At 49.6% G+C, this 19,212-nt stretch overlaps 1 protein-coding gene across 1 annotated transcript in view; it reads right to left on the bottom strand.

The window, feature by feature from the left end:
• ADAMTS15 (ADAM metallopeptidase with thrombospondin type 1 motif 15) overlaps positions 1-19,212 on the bottom strand; it is a 30,111-nt gene that overhangs the window by 6,679 nt on the left and 4,220 nt on the right. The window contains exons 2-5 of the mRNA XM_003819864.5: positions 7,943-8,075; positions 7,310-7,477; positions 6,784-7,067; positions 452-629 (exon numbers count right to left, since the gene is read on the bottom strand). Of these exons, the coding sequence (XP_003819912.3) occupies positions 452-629; positions 6,784-7,067; positions 7,310-7,477; positions 7,943-8,075 (763 nt within the window). The remainder of the gene's footprint in view (positions 1-451; positions 630-6,783; positions 7,068-7,309; positions 7,478-7,942; positions 8,076-19,212) is intronic.

Raw genomic sequence — 19,212 nt, 5'->3', positions numbered from 1 at the left:
GAAATACTAAATGTTAGATAGAAACATTAATAAAAATAGAGATGTAATTTTGTTTTCCCCATCAAGTTCTTGGGCTCTGGAGTCCTGCTTACAAAGATGGGCTGGGCAGGCCTCAGATAAGAGGACTTCTAGTGTATCATTCCCCTGATCCATTTAGTCTCCCAGGCTAAGCATCCAGAAGGAAACACCCTTGCCAAAGGTGAGTGGAAAGAGGAATGATCCCAAGAAGAATCTGCACCTCTCCACTTCCAGGCTTTGTACTGAAGGTTGGAATACTGACTGCAGTCCCTTTGTCATCAGCAGGAATCCATGACAGAAATACTAGACTACCTGAATTACCTGTGTACCCAATTACCTGGAGGCCATGCATTACATGAAGTAGGGGTGGGGTGGGGGGACCTCCAGCCTCACCTCCCCCGGGCCCAGGCCACCACTGCTCTCCCCACCTCACCTGAGCTGGGGCAGGGCTCCAGGTTGCAGGATCGGTATTTCACCCTCACTCCCTCGCAGTACTTGCCCCCGTTGGCAGGGGTGGGGTTGGTGCACTGCCTCCTGGCCAGCTGCACGCCCCCACCACATGTGCGCGAGCAGGGGCCATAGGGATCCCATTTGGCCCAGGAACCATCCACCTGTGAGGAAGAGCCTGTTATACCCCTTGGCGGATCCAGGTGCCACACCCAGCCCCTCAGCCCATAGAAAACTACACTGTACAGCCTCCAAGTTCTCATCCCACCTTCCTGGAATGAAATTAATGTTGTATCATGAAGGAAAAAACAATCAGCAAATGGCCAGTGTACACCAAGCCCACCCAACATTCCAACCAACTAATGAGCAAACAGCAACTGCTCCCAGGTGCAAAGGAGGCCGTGCAAAAGAGAGGCCTCTTTGGGCAGTAGAGTGAGACAGATGTGAGATGTGTTTTCCTTTTTTTTTTTTTTTTTTTTTTTTTTTTGTTGAGGTGGAGTCTCCCTCTTTTGCCAAGGCTGGAGTGCAATGGCACAATATTGGCTCACTGCAACCTCCGCCTCCCAGGTTCAAGTGATTCTCCAGCCTCAGCCTCCCGAGTAGCTGGGATTACAGGTGCCTGCTACCATGCCCGGCTAATTATTTTGTATTTTTAATAGAGACGAGGTTTCACCATGTTGACCAGGCTGGTCTCAAACTCCCGACCTCAAGTGATCCGCCCTTCTCAGCCTCCCAAAGTGCTGGGATTACAGGCGTGAGCTACCGTGCCTGGCCAGACGTGTTTTCAATGGACTCTGCCCACACCACAGCACCCTAGTGGGCTTGAGCAACGGCAAACCCTCCTTAGCTTTCCGGAGCTTCACTTGCAAAAATGGGTTTGATAATACTAATACTCGGGCCTGATGTCAGGTGGATGACAGAAGTGGCCTAACAGGCACGAAAATTCCCAGCACCACGCTGGCCCCGGCAGAAGTTCAGAGAGTGCTCGTCTCACAGCTTGCCGGGAATAAAAGGAAAAAACAGAAAAGATTCCCTTTATTTGTTGTTAGTGCATTCACAGGCATCCCTAAGGCATGGCCACCCCCAGCCCTGCAGATAAAAAATGTCACCATAGACGTGAATGTTTTTCTTCCTTAGTGTTCTATAATTCAGACTTGACGCCAGACCAGACTGATCTTAACCTCGATCAGGGGCTGTATTTGAGAAAGTTTCACCGTGAACCATTCTGAAGTTTCTTTTAAGAAGAGATAAAGATAAGACACTATTAAGCAATCCTAAAACTCGGTTTGGCTTTGGGGTGAATTGTGCAGTGTTTTGGAGGGCTTTTTTTTTTTAGGTTTTTTTTTTAGTTTTTTTAAACAGGGTAGAAAGAGAATAAAATTTACATTGTCCATGATGTTTTCCTTAGAATGACAGTGAAATGAGTTTGGATCCTCTGAACACACATCAGTTGAGCAATAGAGGAAGCAGCCCGGCTGCTGTACTCGCCTGGAATTAAAACTCTGCCACCGACTGTCCTACACAGTGCCTAACTCACAGGGAACTAAGCAGGAACTGGCTGCATGTGATGGAAACACTTTAACCTGTGTACATATCCAGCATATTTATTCAATCTACCCTTTTGTCAGATAGCTTTTGTTTCATTTTGTCAAAATCTGTTTGATCCTATAAAAACCACCACCACTGTCCTTCCACCCTGCTTTGGCCTCAAACTACTCAAACTAACGCCTCACCTCATTCCATCCTTTCACTCCCTGACAGCGTCACCCACGTTTGCTCTTTCCTCATACTCACTCCCCAGAGCCTTGCACTGTGGGTTTTGTCCCCATCACACCCCAGAAGCTGCCCCCTCAAAAGCCACAATGGCCATCAGAAGACTGAAAGAGTGTGCCTAGGCCTCAAGATCCCCAATTCTTCTTCAGCACATAGCACTGTTCCTGCAGCTGCTGAGACAATGCTACCTGGTTTTTATTTGGTATCATTGCTTCCTATTTGAACAAAAAACATTCACTGTGCTCCCGCCCTGTGCCATTCACTCATTCCTTCACCAAACACTTGTGGAAGTACCTGCCCTCAGAGCAATTACTCCCTAGTGGGGAGACAGACAATAAAAATGAATCCGTGAACACAGAGCATTGGGTGGGCTTCATAGCAGGTGGTAGGGAGGAGTTGGGAAGGGCTGCTCTGGATTATGGGGGCCCCTCTTGTGCCTGAAGGAAGTACAGGTGGCATAAGCCAGGCAGACATCAGGGAAAGGGCATTCCAAGCAGAGGGAGAAAGTGCACAGGCCCTGAGGGGAGATGAGCCTGAAGTAAGCCAGTGTCACTAGGGCCAACAAGGCAGCGAGAAATGGGAGCCGGGGCAAAGCCCCTAAAGGGTGCTGAGCAGAGAAGTGGCATAACCTAAGGTGCATTCCAAAAGAGCTGCCATGGCGGGAATCATCTGTAAGGAGTAAGATCAGAAGCAGGGAGACCAGTTAGAGGCAACTGCATTAATCCAGGGGACAGGGGGTGGTGGCTGGGACCAGGGTGAGAGCAGATGAAGTGGTGAGAAATGATCCTGGATCTGCCTTGAAGATAGTGTCCACAGGGACGTGGAGATACAGGGTGTGAAGCATGTGAGAGAAACAGGGTTTCAGGTTGAGCAACCAGAATGTGGAGTTGCCAGCACAGCTTCAGGGGAGATGACCAGGAGCTCAGTCTCACAGACACATGTATAAGATGCTAATCAGGTGTCCAATGGACACGTCCAGATTCCCTTAGAGATGCAAGTCTGCAGGTCAGGAGCGAGGCCTGGACTGAAGATGCAAATTTGGGAGTCTTCAAGCTCTAAATGGTATTTAAAGCCATGGTCTAGATGAATCAGCGAAGAGATTGAGTGTGGATGGTGAAGAGGGAAAGGAATGAGTGCCGAAGCACTCCAAACTTTAGAAAATGAGAGTACAGGCCGGGCGCGGTGGCTCACGCCTGTGATCCCAACACTTTGGGAGGCCGAGGTGAGCAGATCACCTGAGGTCAGGAGTTCGAGACCAGCCTGACCAACTTGATGAAACCCCATCTCTACTAAAAATACAAAAATTAGCCAGGTGTGGTGGCGGGCGCCTGTAATCCCAGCTACTGGGGAGGCTGTGGCAGGAGAATCGCTTGAACCCGGGAGGTGGAGGTTGCAGTAAGCCAAGATCATGCCACCGTACTCCAGCCTGGACAACGAGAGTGAAACTCTTGTCTTAAAAAAAAAAAAAGAAAAGAAAAGAAAAAAGAAAATGAGAGTACAAGGAAGAAGCAGTAAAGGTAATGAGAAGGGGAGGGGCAGCGTGAGGAGGAGGAGGACAACCGAGAGGCAGTGGAGACCCTGTTCCAGGGGCCAGGGCTCTGGGTTGCCAGAAATGCTGCTAGCCGGCTGGACGATGGGAGGAAAGGTAACAGTCACTGACCTTCGTAGTGTGCAGGCCATTTGGTAGCCTTAATAAGAGTTGTTTTGGAGAAATGATGTCAGTCAAAGCCTATTTGGAATGGGCAGCAGAGAAAAGTGGGAAGATGGAATTGGAGACAGCAAGCTTGTACAACTCCTTCCAGGAACCTGCCGTGAAGGGAGTCAGAGAAACAGACCACAGAGGAAGTGGGATCGTAAGAAGTTTTGTTTCAGATGGGAGAAATTACAACAGGTTTGTATTCTAAAAGGCATGATTCAGCTCAAGATTGGGAAATACTGGCACTGCAGGAGAGAGAGAATTGATCAGCGATGTCCCTAACAAGCGAGAGGGGATGGGGTTCCCGCGCAAAGCACACAGCATGGCCTCAGATCACAGCAGGGACAATTCAGCCACTGTAAAGGGGGACAGTGGAGAACAGGTGCAGAAGCAGGTCGGGAGGTGGGTGGAAGTTCCCTTCTGATTACTTGGTTTTTTCCCCCGTCGGGAAATGAGAAGAAAGGTCATCAGTGAAAGCTGAAAAGGAGGAAGAAAGAGTTAGTAATGGGAGGAGAGAGGTGATGGTGGGTGTGAACTAACGGTTCAGGAGGTTGGGAGAGTAAGCCAACTGGGGAAATGAAATATAAGACTCCTGGACAGCATATGGGCCCACCTAAATTTCTGGGTCATCAATTTATTTTACTTTTTTCTTTTTCTTTTTTTTTTTTCCTTGAGATGGGATCTCACTCTGTCACCCAGGCTGGAGTGCAGTGGCGTGATCATGGCTCAGTGCAACCTCTGCCTCCCGTGTTCAAGCCATCCTTCTGCCTCAGCCTCCTGAGTAGCTGGAACTACAAGCATCTGCCACCACATCCCACTAATTTGTGTATTTTTTGTAGACATGGGGTTTTGCCATGTTGCCCAGGCTGGTCTCAAACTCCAGGGCTCAAGGGATCCTCTTGCCTCAGCCTCCCAAAGTGCTGAGATTACAAGTGGGGGCCACTGTGCCCAGCTCAGATCATGAATTTAAACTGAGACCAGTGAGCACAATTGCATGTTTTTCTCACTGGGTGAGGCATGATGGGAAGGCATGATGGGAAGGGTGAGGCATGATGGGAAGGTTGTTGTAGCAATAGATTTTAGGCCCAGATGGGATTGAGGAATTGTTGGAATCCAAAACCCAGAGGGAGTAATCTGGGAAGATAGGGCCTTGGTGGTCAGAATGGGATTCCTGAAACAGATCTGTGGGAGCTGCAGTGATTTGTAAGACATGCTTTATGATCTGACCTCAGCCAGTGAGGGCAATGACTTCCATGAAGGTTTCCTGGAAAGTTTCAGTTAAAACAAGGTGGCCAAGGGATTGTTTAGAAAAGAGGTTGAGGAGGTAGATCTTGCCTGATCATAGACAGAATTCCAGAAAGTGTGGAAAGATGGTGCTTCTCAGACTGCATTTTCTCTATCCAATATTATCTCAACTTGTCTCTGCATCCTCCAGCCTCATCTTCTCAGGACGAGGCACTGGCCACATATTGCCTGCCCTCAGGACCTTCTAGTGCCTGGCAATCAAGGTGGCTGCTGTCTGGCCCCAAATGACCTTCCTGAAGATGGTTCCCATAGAGCCCTCATCTACACAGCCCTGCAGCTCACTCCGACCTGCCCAGGACCGCCCACCTCCTTGCCTTGCTCTGTTTCTGCCTACAGGGATCCTACTTATCCCTCAGCCTCTCTTCAAATCCAACCTCCTCCAAGTTTTCTCAGCCCCCTCTCATCATCATTAATCTCTTGACCCTGGTTCTCCCGTGACAATTTTCATCCTTCTGTCCTTCCGCATGATATGTGCCTCTCTGTGTCTTGTATCACAGCTATAATTCGAGCTTCCCCACTTGACTGTGAGCTCTCTGAGGCATGGCCTGTGTTTTCTTTCTTTTTCTGACCACCACAGTATCTTACACAGTTCCCTGAACACAGTGGGTTTTTGCCTAGCCAACGGTTGAAGGTTTAATTAGACATGTATCCCCAGAACACAGAAAAACATTTTAAATAATTCTGTGCCATACTCATCTCAGGGCAATTGATAATGTGCTTGGTGGATGCTTTTTTGTGACACTGCCTCTGTGCCCAGAGGCAAGTCCTCCCCGAGCTGAGAACAGGGGATGGGAAGGGACAGTCAGCTCCAGGATCCGGGAGGAGAACAGACCTCTTATTCCTGCCCGGAAAAGTACAAATCCCTCTCCTACCCCCAAAACAAGACCTGAAGAAGATAAAGTTATTATATTCAGAGAATATTTGGCATTCTGAATGTGTTCTTGTTTGGTTGCTATTCCTATTTATCAGGAGGGAAAACAAGTATTATTCAACTATGTTTCTGCTAAAGAAAAACAGCAATCGCAACAGAGATGGAAGCTTGGTTCAGAATGCAGCCAATTCCCGAAGCTTGCCCAGGGCTTTGCTTCATTGCAGCTCTGAGCCCTGTTCCTGAGCATGGTCCCCAGCTCCCTGGGTGTGGAACACACTGGGAAAGAGTGGATGAGAGAAGGAAGGGATGAGCCAGCGAGTGAGCCGCTCCTGACACTAGGTGTTCAGTTTTGAGCCGAGAGCTCCTCCCCAGGTAGGACGAGGCCCGGAGCTCAGGGCTGAGACCCCACGTCCTGTTGAAGGCTTTTCCCCATGTGTCTGAGACCTCACCAAGTCCTCTGACCTGCCATAGCTTTTCTCTCCGGTCTCAGAGTCAAGAAGGGGATAGGACTATATACAGGGCAGTGAAGGCACAGCTCAGCCATGCAACAGTGCTGGTCCCGTGGCCAGTCTGTGATAGGCACCTTCCCGGTGAAGACCAAGGGCAGACGAGGCCCCCGGGTCTCCGTCCCTCCTCCCAGCAGTGCCCGAGCGCAGCTCCAGCACTCACTCACCCTGTGCTTGTTGAGGTTGTGTCTCTCCACGCAGGCCCCTTTGAGGCAGAGCTTGCCCTCGCCACAGCTGGTGCCATCGGCCCAGGGGAAGTGGCGGGTCTGGCACACCATCTGTCCCTTGGCCTTCCCGGTGCACCACAGCTTGGTGCAGTACTGCATGTAAGGACAGGGCTTGGAGCCCACGCCAAAAGCCAGCTCGCACTGCTGGCTCAGGGTGTAGCTGGCGCCCGGCAGATCCTCGGGCAGGGAGATGGGCTTGCTGGGTTGGTCCAGGAGGCAGTCACCTGCAGAGAGCCGAGGGTGTTCGTTAGGATGAGCTGGGAAGATGAGGTTTGGCTAGCCCAGAATCTGAATGGTAAGGGGATAATGAACCAAGGGCAAGAGGAATGCACTCATGTCAGAGCCCGGCTCCGAGGGGGCACACACACCTAATGTACAGAGGACGGAGAAGTGAGCACCTCCACCAGGGGCAGCAGCAAAGCCCCCTCCGAGGCGGCCTCATTGCCCTCCCGCCGTCCTGGCTTACCGTGCCCGCTGTCCAGGAAGTCGGTGATGATGGCAGCACTGCAGGCTGACCAGGGGTTGGCACGGTCGATCTGGATGAGGGTCGGGGACATCATGTGGTTGGCTCGGAGCTTCCCAAACACCTCCTCACAGACTTTCACATTGTCATGGGGCATGTTGAACACGTGGCCTGTGGGGTAAGGCAAGAGGACTGAGAGGGCAGGAGGAAGGACATGGGGGTTGGAGGGAGGAATGGGGCAGGGGAACTAGAAAGCCCATGTCAGAGGTTTTCAGGCTGGTCATTGCCAACTATCGACAGACTGCTTTCAAATGTCCTCAAGATCATGTTCTTGTGTTTTCTGTCCCCTCCGTCAGGCTGTGGGCTCCCTGACAACAGAGTGTACCTCCTTGTCGTTAACATGGTGTCCCCACAGTGCCTAAGTGCTGAGACACTCTGCCAAGGGGCTCAAACCACGTCATTGGCCAGCGGGGCTGGGGCAATCGGAAAAAGTACAAAGCTGCTGCTAAGGCTCACTGTGCCCTAAGAAGGGGTCCTAAGGCTTCAGAACACAAGGGGGCAAAGACACACGTCTCCCACCCTCCAGGCTCCCCAGGCAAACCCAGAAGACCCCAAGAGGAGCTTATCCAGCCTTACCCAGCTCGTGGGCAGTGGTGAAGGCTGATGGAAGCCCATCGTCCTCAATGACAGAGCAGCTTCTCTTGGGGTCACACATGGTACCCACATCAGCCATGCCCAGGGTGTCACAGGTGGTGGCTCCACACAGGTCCTGCCGGGTGGGGGAGAAGCAGAAGCCAGCCCGAAGTTAGAGACAGTGACAGAAGGGACCTGAAGGGAAGAAAGGACATCTTATAGGACATTCCAGCTCATCTCATTCCAACCTCACCAGGCCCAGCACCTTCCAGCTGGGCTCTTCTTCCTAGGAGGTTGTGGGGCTGTTCCCAGAATCAACCTGGCTGAGGGAGGAAACCCAGGAAGAGCTCTGTGGCTTCACCAAAAAGACTTTGCCCAAACCCTATGCACGGAGGTCCTCTGGGAGGAAATTAGGAGGTACAAAATTAACCTACAAGGGCCACTACTTCATAGAGAGACGGCCCTCCAGACCAGAAAAGCAGTGACTCCCATGGCCAAGGGAGGCTCGCTGAGGCAACAGGGAGGAAGCCAGTCCCATTCCCACCCAGAGGCAGCTTCGAGCAGCCTCGGTCTCTGCTGGGCTGCCTTTTGGCCAACTATGAATTAAGTTAAGATTCTCAGCCAGAGGGCTGCTGGCCAAGGACCCACCCATGCCAGTGATTAGGCTGGGAGGAAGCATTGAGGTGGACCCAAGACCCCATCCAGGCACAGTTTCATTGGCTACAGAAGCTCAAGGGGACACACGCTCAGTGGCTGCTAGGAAGAAAGATACATGAAATAGAGAGATGGCACCTAAGCAGGAAGGTCCCTCGTTTTGTACTGAAGCTCAACTTGGTCACAGAACCTAGGGCCTCCAGCAGAAAACCCTGACAGGAAGTATTCCCAGGGGACACAGAAAGGCAGGATAGGGCTTCCGGGGTGGATATCTCAAAGAACTTACTGAGCATCGCTGGCCAGAAACACATTCAGATAACTTAAAAGCCCAAAAGTTGGAAATAGGATAAGACACTTGTGTACATTCTGCTCCTCTTAAGAAGACGTGTGTTAGGCCAGGCACGGTGGCCCACACCTGTAATTCCAGCACTTTGGGAGGCCGAGGCAGGTGAATCACCTGAAGTCAGGAGCTCAAGACCAGCCTGGCCAACATGGGGAAACCCCATCTCTACTACAAATACAAAAATTAGCTGAGCATGGTGGCAGGTGCCTGTAATACCAGCTACTAGGGAGGCTGAGGCAGGAGAATCACTTGAACCTGGGAGGCAGAGGTTGCAGTGAGCCAAGATCACACCATTGCACTCCAGCGTGGGCGACAAGAGCAAAACTCCATCTCAAAAAAAAAAAAAAGAAGATGTGTGTTGAATCAGTGATGCTGGTTGTCTCATTACATCGCTGCCTTTAATGCATAAGGCATTCTGCATTTCACAGGAAGCTGCTACATCTGTCACCTCATTTAATCCTCACAATAGGCTTATGATGCAGACATATTATCGTATCTATGTGTCAGAGGTGGGAACTAGGCTCATGCCTATAGTTCATCATGGCTATGATGTATTAAATGCTGACACTGTGCATGCACTTTGCACACACAGCCCTATTTAATCCTCACAACATCCCACTGAAATAACAACTATTACTACCACCTTCCACAGGCAAAGCAGCATGTGTCTGCATGCATGTGCACGTATATGCAAGGCCACATGTGCATCTGTGTACATGCTGGCAAGGGGCGAAGGTGGGCAGCAGCACAGCGCAGGGAGCCAGGAGCCAGGGGGCATGGGAGGAAAAGCGGTCAGAGTACAGAAAATCAGCAAAATTTAATCCAAAGCACTCAGAGGTTTACCACCTGAGCAGTCAAACTTGGCTTCCCACGGTCAGATGATAGTCACACCTCCTAATGAGTGAACAGTTATTCCGAGGGTGACCAGCCTGAACCCGGGTGCACCAGAGGCAGTGATGTGTGCCCTGCACACCCAGCCAGGTCTGCCACCTGTGCTTGCTGGAAGCACTACCTCCACTTCTAGGAGCCCCATGGAGGACTTCAAATGCCCTTCTCTTCCCATATTCTTTCGTCTTCAAAGACCCACTCTCCCAGAAAGTTTTCCTTCCCAAGAGCTCTGAAACCTAGAAAACAACCACTGTCAAAATTTGGGAGGGGCCTGGGCGCAGTGGCTCACGCCTGTAATCCCAGCACTTTGGGAGGCCAAGGCAGGCAGATCGCTTAAGTCCAGGAGTTCAAGACCAACCTGGGAAACACGGTGAGACCCTGTCTCTACAAAACATAAACAAAATTAGCCAGGCATGATGGTGCACACCTGTAATCCCAGCTCTGCCTCCCAGGTTCAAGCGATTCTCCTGCCTCAGCCTCCCTAGTAGCTGGTATTACAGGCACCTGCCACCATGCTCAGCTAATTTTTGTATTTGTAGTAGAGATGGGGTTTCGCCATGTTGGCCAGGCTGGTAGGAGGAGGCTGAGGTAGGAGGATCACTTGAGCCTGGGAGGGTAATCTACAGTGACCCGTGATCACGCCACTGCATTCCAGCCTGGGTGACAGAGCAAGACTCTGTCTCAAAAAAAAAAAAAAAAAAAAAAACACTTGGGAGGGGACCTTCACCCGACCAGCAGTTTAGGGAATGTGACAGCTGAGGAACATGGATCAGCGTGTGAACTGTGGGGAAGGGAGCCAAGATGAGGGCAGGGATGAAGGCTCTTGCAAGGGCATAGTGAAGGATGTAGGTGTAGGACGGGTGTGGTGTAGGACCCAGCAAGGCTGGGGCTCTGGACATTCTAGCCTAGCAGTTGCAGCCTGTGGGGGCAGGCACCTACCCGTGCCTCTGGGCTGCCCTGCACACTCACTGCTCCCTGTGTAAGAGGGAGAGGGCGCAGAAATAAGAATCAAGAAGTCTAGATTCCGGTCCTGGCCCTATCACTAAGTAGATGTGTGACTTTATACAAGTCCTCTCTCTTCGGGGCCTTGGTTTCCTGCTCTGGGGAAGGGCCAACTTTCAACTAGAGCCTGAATCAACCAGTGCTTTCAGCCTCTGCTCCTTCCCCAGTCCCAGAGCATGCAGCCCCTTCTGGCCCTGTAGGTTATAAAGGGAACCCACAGAATGACATATTTTTAGAACCCCAAGGAACATCTTGTCTACTGACCCAAGTCATGTAGTTGACAGCACTCGCTCTCAGAAAAGTGGAAGTCACCCACGTGGAGATTCAGAGTCCTGTTCCCCGGCCCCGCTCTTCAGAAATGCCTAGACCAGGCAGGACGCAGTGGCTCGGGCCTGTAATCCTAGCACTTTGGGAGGCCAAGGCGAGAGGACGACTTGAGGCCAGGAGGTCAAGACCAGCCTGGGCAGCGTAACAAGACCCCATCTCTACAAAAATTAAAATTTAAAAAAGAAAGAAAGAAACCGCTAGACCAGACTGAATGCTCAGACTGGGATCTAGAGGGCGTCTGGAACTCAGCCACCCCGCAGCCGCCTCTGTGGCTGGGAAGTCCTTACGGCCAAAAGCCTCCTTCCTCCTAGGGAGGGTGGATTTTCTCTGGAGCAAAGACATGCAGCTGCAGGCCCTTCTTGGCCAGAAGCAACCTGTTCTTTCCATCAAGAAGTCCCGGTTTCCCTGGATCAAACGAGAGGAACAAGGAAAGAGCCGGCAAATTTCCTGAGGGTAAGAGTGGCTCTGGAAGCAGCCGTCTTGCAGTAACCAGCGTCTTCACTGTGGGAAGACACAGCTGTATGGGGTCAGAAGCTCTGCCTGTCCTCCTCCCCACCCCGGCAGGGACTCAATGAAGAACCGCTGGGCCTCTGCACTTTGAACGCCTACGAGTGCTTATACAGGGGTCCAGCAGTGCCTCCTTTGTGGCATCAAAAATCTCCACCCTTCTGGAATGAACTCAGAGGCACTGAAACTGCCTTAACCTCTTCAGCTCAAGTGCTTGCCTCCAAAACACAGAAGCTGTTCTGCCTTCTTCCTCCCAGAAGGTGTAGGTATTCCTAACCCAGCCCCTACCTGCCTCACGATTCCCAGCAATTGGCTGTTTTTCTTTGTAGCTGCAGCCACTTTTCCAGATGATCCTGGAATCATCTTGGCCGGGAACCTTAATCCTCCTGGACTGTTATTTTCTAACTGTACCTTCTTATAAAATAATTTAGGATTGGAGCCACAACTTAAATAAATAAACAAGGATAACATCTGACAGTGGCTTGTTTACCAGTGTCACTCCATACACACCTCCACCACGATTCCCACCAGCTGCCGTCCCTGTGAACCACCTTCCTACCTCCTCTCATTTCCCAGGCATGTACCAAGATGCTCAATGTTTTCCAGCAGTACAAAGACAGAGGGATGCACAAAAATCAAGCACATTAACTTTTTTTTTTTTTTGAGACTGAGTCTCGCTCTGTTGCCCAGGCTGGAGTACAGTCGGGTGATCTCGGCTCACTGCAACCTCTGCCTCCCGGGTTCAAGCATCTCGTGCCTCAGCCTCCCGAGCAGCTGGGATTACAGGCATGCGCCACCACGCCTGGCTAATTTTTGCATTTTGAGTAGAGACTGGGTTTCACCATGTTGGCCAGGCTGCTCTCGAACTCCTGGCCTCAAGTGATCCACCCACCCCAGCCTCCCAAAGTGCTGGGATTACAGGCGTGAGCCACCGCACCTGGCCGCACTTTAACATTTTTAATGTGGCAGAAGACATACGCATTCTCATGTAGCGGACTTTGCTTCCATTGAAGTTCTAGGCAGGAGAGCCAGAGCTCATCTCTGCGGCTACATCACAGCATCCAGGTATTATACTCACAGGACTTCAGGGCTGTCTTCTCATGCTGCAGATGAGGAAACTGAGGCTCAGTGACTTGAGATTATGCACCCCAGTCCCCATGGCTATTGAGCAAAGAATGAGGTCCCCAATCCAAAGCTATGTTCTTTGGTCTAAATCATGCAACACTAGTTAGGAGACCATAATTACTGGCGAAAAGCACCCTGCGCTAGTATTACTACTGTACCTTTAACTTGTTTCCTATCCGAATCTCTGCCATGCATCACTGTATTTCCTTGTCCAGCCCAAAATCCATGTCTGTTTGTAATCCCCAAGGATGGGAGGGCCTTGCTTTGCTAGAAGAAATAAAATCTAGCAATTCAGTGCCTTGGCAATGTGACGAAGAATGTTAGTTACTTCTACTGGCAGATTCTATTTCACTGGCATATAAATCCCTCCAGATGTACAAAATGGTAATATTGCAAGAGAGTGAGGTCACCAAAACAACAATAATTACCTCAATGAGGAAGAAGAGGGACCCCAAGCTTGCAAGAAGGCTAAATCTTCTATAAAAAAAAAAAATCACCCCTTCAAGAGAGAGGGTGCCTACAAGAAGAGTGATAATAGCTAACAGTTACTGACTGGCTACTGTGTGCCAGACTGTCGCGAGAGTTTTATCTGCCTTCATTCATTTAATCCTCACAGCTGTAGGAAGAAGACGCCATTATCAGGCCCCATCGCACAGAAGAGACCCAGAGAAGGTAAGTAACTAGCCCAGGGTCACACAGTAAGCCCAAGGTTAGACAGAGAGGAAGGGCGCAGAGTGAGGATTGAAGTCCAGGCAGCACAGCGGCAGGGTTGAGCTGTCACCATGACTTCCTGCTGCCTCTGGTGCATATCGCCCCAAGAATGGAAGGCCTCGCCCTGTAGCTCAAGCAAGTGCTGGTTGACACTGAGTGGGGAGAGGCCTGGGGAGAGGGAGAGGCAGGATTAAGTGCCGAGAGTGCTCTGAGTGCACCGTCTGCGCCACCTCTCCGGTTGAACAAGCCCCTGGCTCCTTGCCCCACACCTGCATTGACACACTGACCCCGTCCCTGCCCTGCCATGCACCCTGTCTGCTGACTCCAAGGTGGATTAAACACACACCTCTCTGGAGCCCCTCCTTTCTTCAGGGCAAAACCTCATGGCAAAGAGCCAAGATGAAATGCCAGAAGAATCTAAGACTCCCTCTCCCAACCCTGCAGCCTGACCGCCTCAAAAGCTGGATGAATGATCCCCAGGAAGGGAGGTGAGCTACCTAAGCATCCAGAGCTACAGGCAGCCCTTGCACTTCTGTTTGCACCTTCCTTCCAAAATCACCTACTGAACAGCCGACTTGCAGGGATCCACAAAGGGGCTTACAAAGACTAAAGAGGTTCCAGCCTAAAAGGAGTTTACAGATCAGTGGGATTAGCAAATTCTGATGTCCATAGCTTCCACACAAAAATTGGACCAAATGTTAAGCATACTTGAAAGGACAATGGGACAGAATGCTTTAAATCAGGGCCATCCCAAACTTGAGTTTGGCAAGGGATCCATAGCTAATTATTCAACAAGACGCATGTACTGAGTGACTACGAAGGCAGTGATGAGATGATAATAACTACCATAACTGGGGGCCTATTCTGGACCACTCAGTAACACTTATCTTTGCAACAGCCCCGTAAGTGAGGTATCATGTCATCATCATTATCCTCATTCTAAGAGTGAGGAAAGTTAAGTGCACATAGCTGACTCATGCAATGTCCATTGCTAGAGAGTTCAAGCCCCCGGATTCATACTCAGCTCTGCCTGACTCCAAGCCTGTGTTCTTTCCATCATGCCACGTGATCGAGTCAAGGTGTCAAGGAAAGGTTGGGGGGAAAATTCCAGGGGTGGGAGGGGACGCAAACAACTACAGAGAAGTTCAAAGGCAGAAGGAGAGCAAGACTGAAAGAAAGAGAAAAACTCACTTGCCTTTCTGACTAGACCAGCGGTTAAAAATAAAAGAAAAAGATTCCCTCCAACCTTCCTCCCCCATCGGCTGACATTAATATCAGGTGAACTCACTTGATGTAACTAAAGAGAGAGAGCACTCATCCTGCACGACAGGGAACCAACATATTGCACTCCTCCCTCTCTCTTCCCACTCCTTCCCTCCTCCCTCCCAGAAGGCATGGTGTTGTGTTTCCAGTTAGTGGCCAAGAATAACAAATTATTAAATACTCAATCTACCAATGACCTCTCTCCTAATATCTTCCAAGGCCCGACTTCAAGAAAGTTCCTAATGAAATCATGATCCTTTTCTATTGTATAGGGAGATATGTGTAACATACGTATTATCACTTCATTATTCACTATTTTTATCTGAACACTAAATATCACTGCCCTATGACAAGTGCTTTATCACCAAAAGAACTGGCGTCTGTTTCACATTAGGTTCTAGAATGCTGTTCCGCTCTGCGCAGTGTAGGGCATCCCCAATGAAACACAGTACTGCTCAAGGTCAAAACAAGAAGATAGCACCAAGCTCAGGGTTGTGAGAGGGGAAAAGTCAGAGTACAAATGAAGAGAATAAGCGGGAAGAGAAAGACTGCAAAGATCCTGCCTGGATGGTCCCAAAAGAGGAAGGTGAGAGCATGGAAGAAGAGTGAGAGGAGAGGAAACAGAGGTGGCATGAAATGATATGAAGAGGCAACAGGAAACAAACAAACAAACAAAATAGACCAGGCGCAGTGGCTCACGCCTGTAATCTCAGCACTTTGGGAGGCCAAGGCGAGCAAATCGCTTGAGCCCAGGAGTTTGAGACCAGCCTGGGCAACACAGCAACATAGCAAGACCTCGTCTCCAAAAAAAGAAATTTTTTTTAATTAGTCAGGCATTTTTTTAATTAGTCACATGCCTGTAGTCCCAGCTACTTGGGAGACTGAAGTGAGAAAGATAGTAGACAATATTATAAGCAACTTTTTGTCAATAAATTCGCAACTCAAAGGACATGGAAAAATTTCTTGAAAAATATAAATGACCAAAGCTCACTCAAGAAAAATAACTTGAATATATATGTTTTAGAAATGAAATTTGTAGTTAAAAGTCTTCTCACAAAGAATATTACAGAGCTCAGGCATGGTGGCTCACACCTGTAATCCCAAAACGTTGGGAGGCTGAGGCAGGAGGATCTCTTGAGGCCAGGAGTTCAAGATCAGCCTGGTTAACATAGTGAGACCCTGTCTCTACAAAAATAAATTAGCTGGGCACGGTAGTGCAGGCCTGTAGTCCAGCTACTCAGGAGACTGAGGTGGGAGTACCACTTGACCCCGGGAGTTAAAGGCTGCAGTGAGTTGATGGCACCACTGCACCCCAGCCTGGGTGACAGAACGAGACCCTATCTCTAAAAAATAAAGAAATAAATGAAGAAGCAGACAGAATAATCATAAAATACAAGTCCTAAAAAAAAATAAAGAAATAAATGAAGAAGCAGACAGAATAATCATAAAATACAAGTCCTAAAAAAAATAAAGAAATAAATGAAGAAGCAGACAGAATAATCATAAAATACAAGTCCTAAAAAAAAATAAAGAAATAAATGAAGAAGCAGACAGAATAACCATAAAATACAAGTCCTAAAAAAAAAGAAGAAAGAAATGAAGAAACAGACAGTAAAACCATAAACTACAAGTCCTAAAAGAAAAAAAAATCAGTCCAAAGGAGAAAAGGTCACAGAGAGCAAAGCAGAAGTGGAATGGAGGAGAGGGCATCTGACGACATAGAAAACAAGCTCCCTCCCCAGCCCCGACTCCGCAGCCAGTGCCCTTCCTGCTCCCGTCCCTTGGAGCACTTCCTTAGCTTCAGCATTCAGGAGAACGCCCCTCCTCCCCAGCAGGGCTGGTCTGGCACTTAGCACACCCTGCTGAAATTAGCTGTTGTCTTGTAAGCTCCCCATCCCATGGTGAATTCCTGGGGACCTGAGGCCGTAATTTTTTTTTTTTTTTTTTTTGAGACAGAGCCTCACTCTATCACCAGGCTGGAGTGCAGTGGCATGATCTCGGCGCACTGCAACCTCCGCCTTCCAGGTTCAAGTGATTCTCCTGCCTCAGCCTCCTGAGTAGCTGGGACTACAGGCGTGCGCCACCACGCCCAGCTAATTTTTGTATATTTAGTAGAGACAGGGTTTCACCATGTTGGCCAGGATGGTCTTGATCTCTTGACCTCATGATCCGCCTGTCTTGGCCTCCCAAAGTGCTGGGATTACAGGCGTGAGCCACTGCGCCCGGCCAAGGCCACAATTTATTACAATTTGTAGCTCCACAACCCAGGGTAGTACCTACAAATAATAATAAATAATGCTCAACAAGTATTAAAAGAGTGTACAAATAAATGAATGAAAGCCATTCTACCACAAAGGGTTACCCAAACGGCAGCGTTATTGGACCTAAAGACAGAGAAGTCTCAGGGAATGAGGGAGGGCCTACCAAGTCTCGGCATTAAATACCTGGCTCCTGCCGCCCAATGCAACAAGAAGCCAAAGAAACTTTTCTCCTCATAGAAATAAATGAGAAACACTCTGGCTCTAGTTCTTCGCAGATCCTGGTTCCAGTCCTGTGCTGACCTCACCCTGCTGTTATGAGCCTGGAGACCGATCACTTTGCAAAATCAGATGTGCACTTTTCTCCATGAACTTATTCTGAATCTGTAAGTAAACTCCTCAAATTGTCAAAATACTTGTTGTATAACCACTATATTCTCCTTTCCGGGCAGTTAAGGTTCCCAGAGACCGCATCTGCCTTAATCTTAGAAAGGGCAGCTACTCCCTCCTGTTCTCATCAAATACTGTACCTTCCCCCAGAGAGATCAGGAGTGAGAAGATCCTGAGACTCTCAGAATGCAGTAGGCCCTGAAGTCTGAGCTGCTGAGGAGGTGGGGAAGAGGGGTTTCCTCTGAAGCATAAAGTACATACCTTGATGGTGGCCCTGACCACACAGAAGCCTCACTCTCTAGCTTTGCTCTCTAGGCACCTAAGGGGAAGGCAGCTTCTAAAAGTCACATTTTGCACATCACTGCTTCTGATCCAGTGGTCATGCATCTTGTACCCATTATGCATGGACAACACAGCCCCCGGGGGGTTGAGCACACACCACTGAGAAATAGAAGCTGTCATGCTGTTTGATTGCTTCTTCTTCAAAAGGCGGCCTCCTTCTGACGGCATGGTCCCTATTCCCAGCAGGAGTTCTCCTCCTAGGGCTGACTCCAGAAGCCAGCCTTCACCACCAGGCTGCAGAGGCTGAGGTCTTTTATTTTGGAGCCAGTGAGTGACCTGCACTGGGGCAGCCCAGGTAGCGAATGGGGCAACAGCTGCTTTGCCCATTAAGATATCCTGTTCTTGGCCTTTGCTTTTTTTCAAGCCCCAGCAATCTAACTGCCAAGCTGGTCTGTGTGCAGAGGTCAAAGCCACCTCCTTTGCAGCTTCCCCATGACTCAGGCAGTGCTTGCAGAGGCTGGGCAGTGGCAGCTCAACAGACCTCAGTTGGAAGAATGAGCACAAGGAAACAGACTCAGGCCAAAGACCTCCCTAGAGAAACCAGGTGGTGGGAGGAGAAGAAGGCTGGGAACAGAGGAAGTTCGACTCCAGGAAGGGACTAGCTGTGCCAAATGGGTTACTGTGGAAGACTCCAGCTCCAGACTGTGTGCGCCAGTCCAACTTTGAGTGACCATTTGGAAACAGTGGAGAGTTAGAGCCCCACAGGTAACCAAGGATTCCACGCCATCCCCAGAGTGCTGTGGTTATGATAATAACCAAAAAAAGAGCATGGCACAGATTCAAGTCACAGTCCCCCAAATCAGAAGAAGAGGCTCACTTGGATGGCTCTTTTCCTCCCAGCCTCCTGTATCTGAGAAATTTCAAGAATCCAAATACTCCTCAGTGCCCAATCACTCCAACACCTGTGAATCTAAACGTTTGCAGATTTGTAGCTTCTTTGACATAGAACATCAGGAAAGGCCTTGCAAAAGGCAGGGCTGCTTCCTGGGCTGGGTCCATCTTTCTAATCCCAATACTCAGTTTCCTTCTAACTCTACAGCTGGAATCTCCAAATACTCTTGACTAAGCTCACACCACTTCCACCCCAGCAAGGGCAGAAGCTAGAGCCCTGAAGTCAAGTGTGGTCATAGGAATTTTAGTGACTTGGGAGCAGGAGCAAGCATGCCCGCTCTGCTCTGTAGTATACATCTGGGCAAACGGGTCACCCTCTGACAGCAAGGATACAGGAAAATTGGAAGAGATTTTCCCAACTCAGCTCCAAGTAAAACTCCACTTGAAACTCCAAGTGAAACAGTCTCAGCTCCAAACAGGTGCCCTAACTACACCGCCTGCTCAGAATGGTCTAGAAGCCTCTTGGACCATGCCCAGCAGAGAAGTCTGTAGGAGAAGCGGCAGTGAAGGAGGGATGCTCGCAGTACTTGAGTCTGGCCTGTCACTGCAACCCACAAAATCTCTCAATGATT

The sequence above is a fragment of the Pan paniscus genome, chromosome 9, assembly GCF_029289425.2.
Source record: "Pan paniscus chromosome 9, NHGRI_mPanPan1-v2.0_pri, whole genome shotgun sequence".
Taxonomy (NCBI): Eukaryota; Metazoa; Chordata; class Mammalia; order Primates; family Hominidae; genus Pan; species Pan paniscus.
This window is presented reverse-complemented; position numbering and strand designations above follow the sequence as displayed.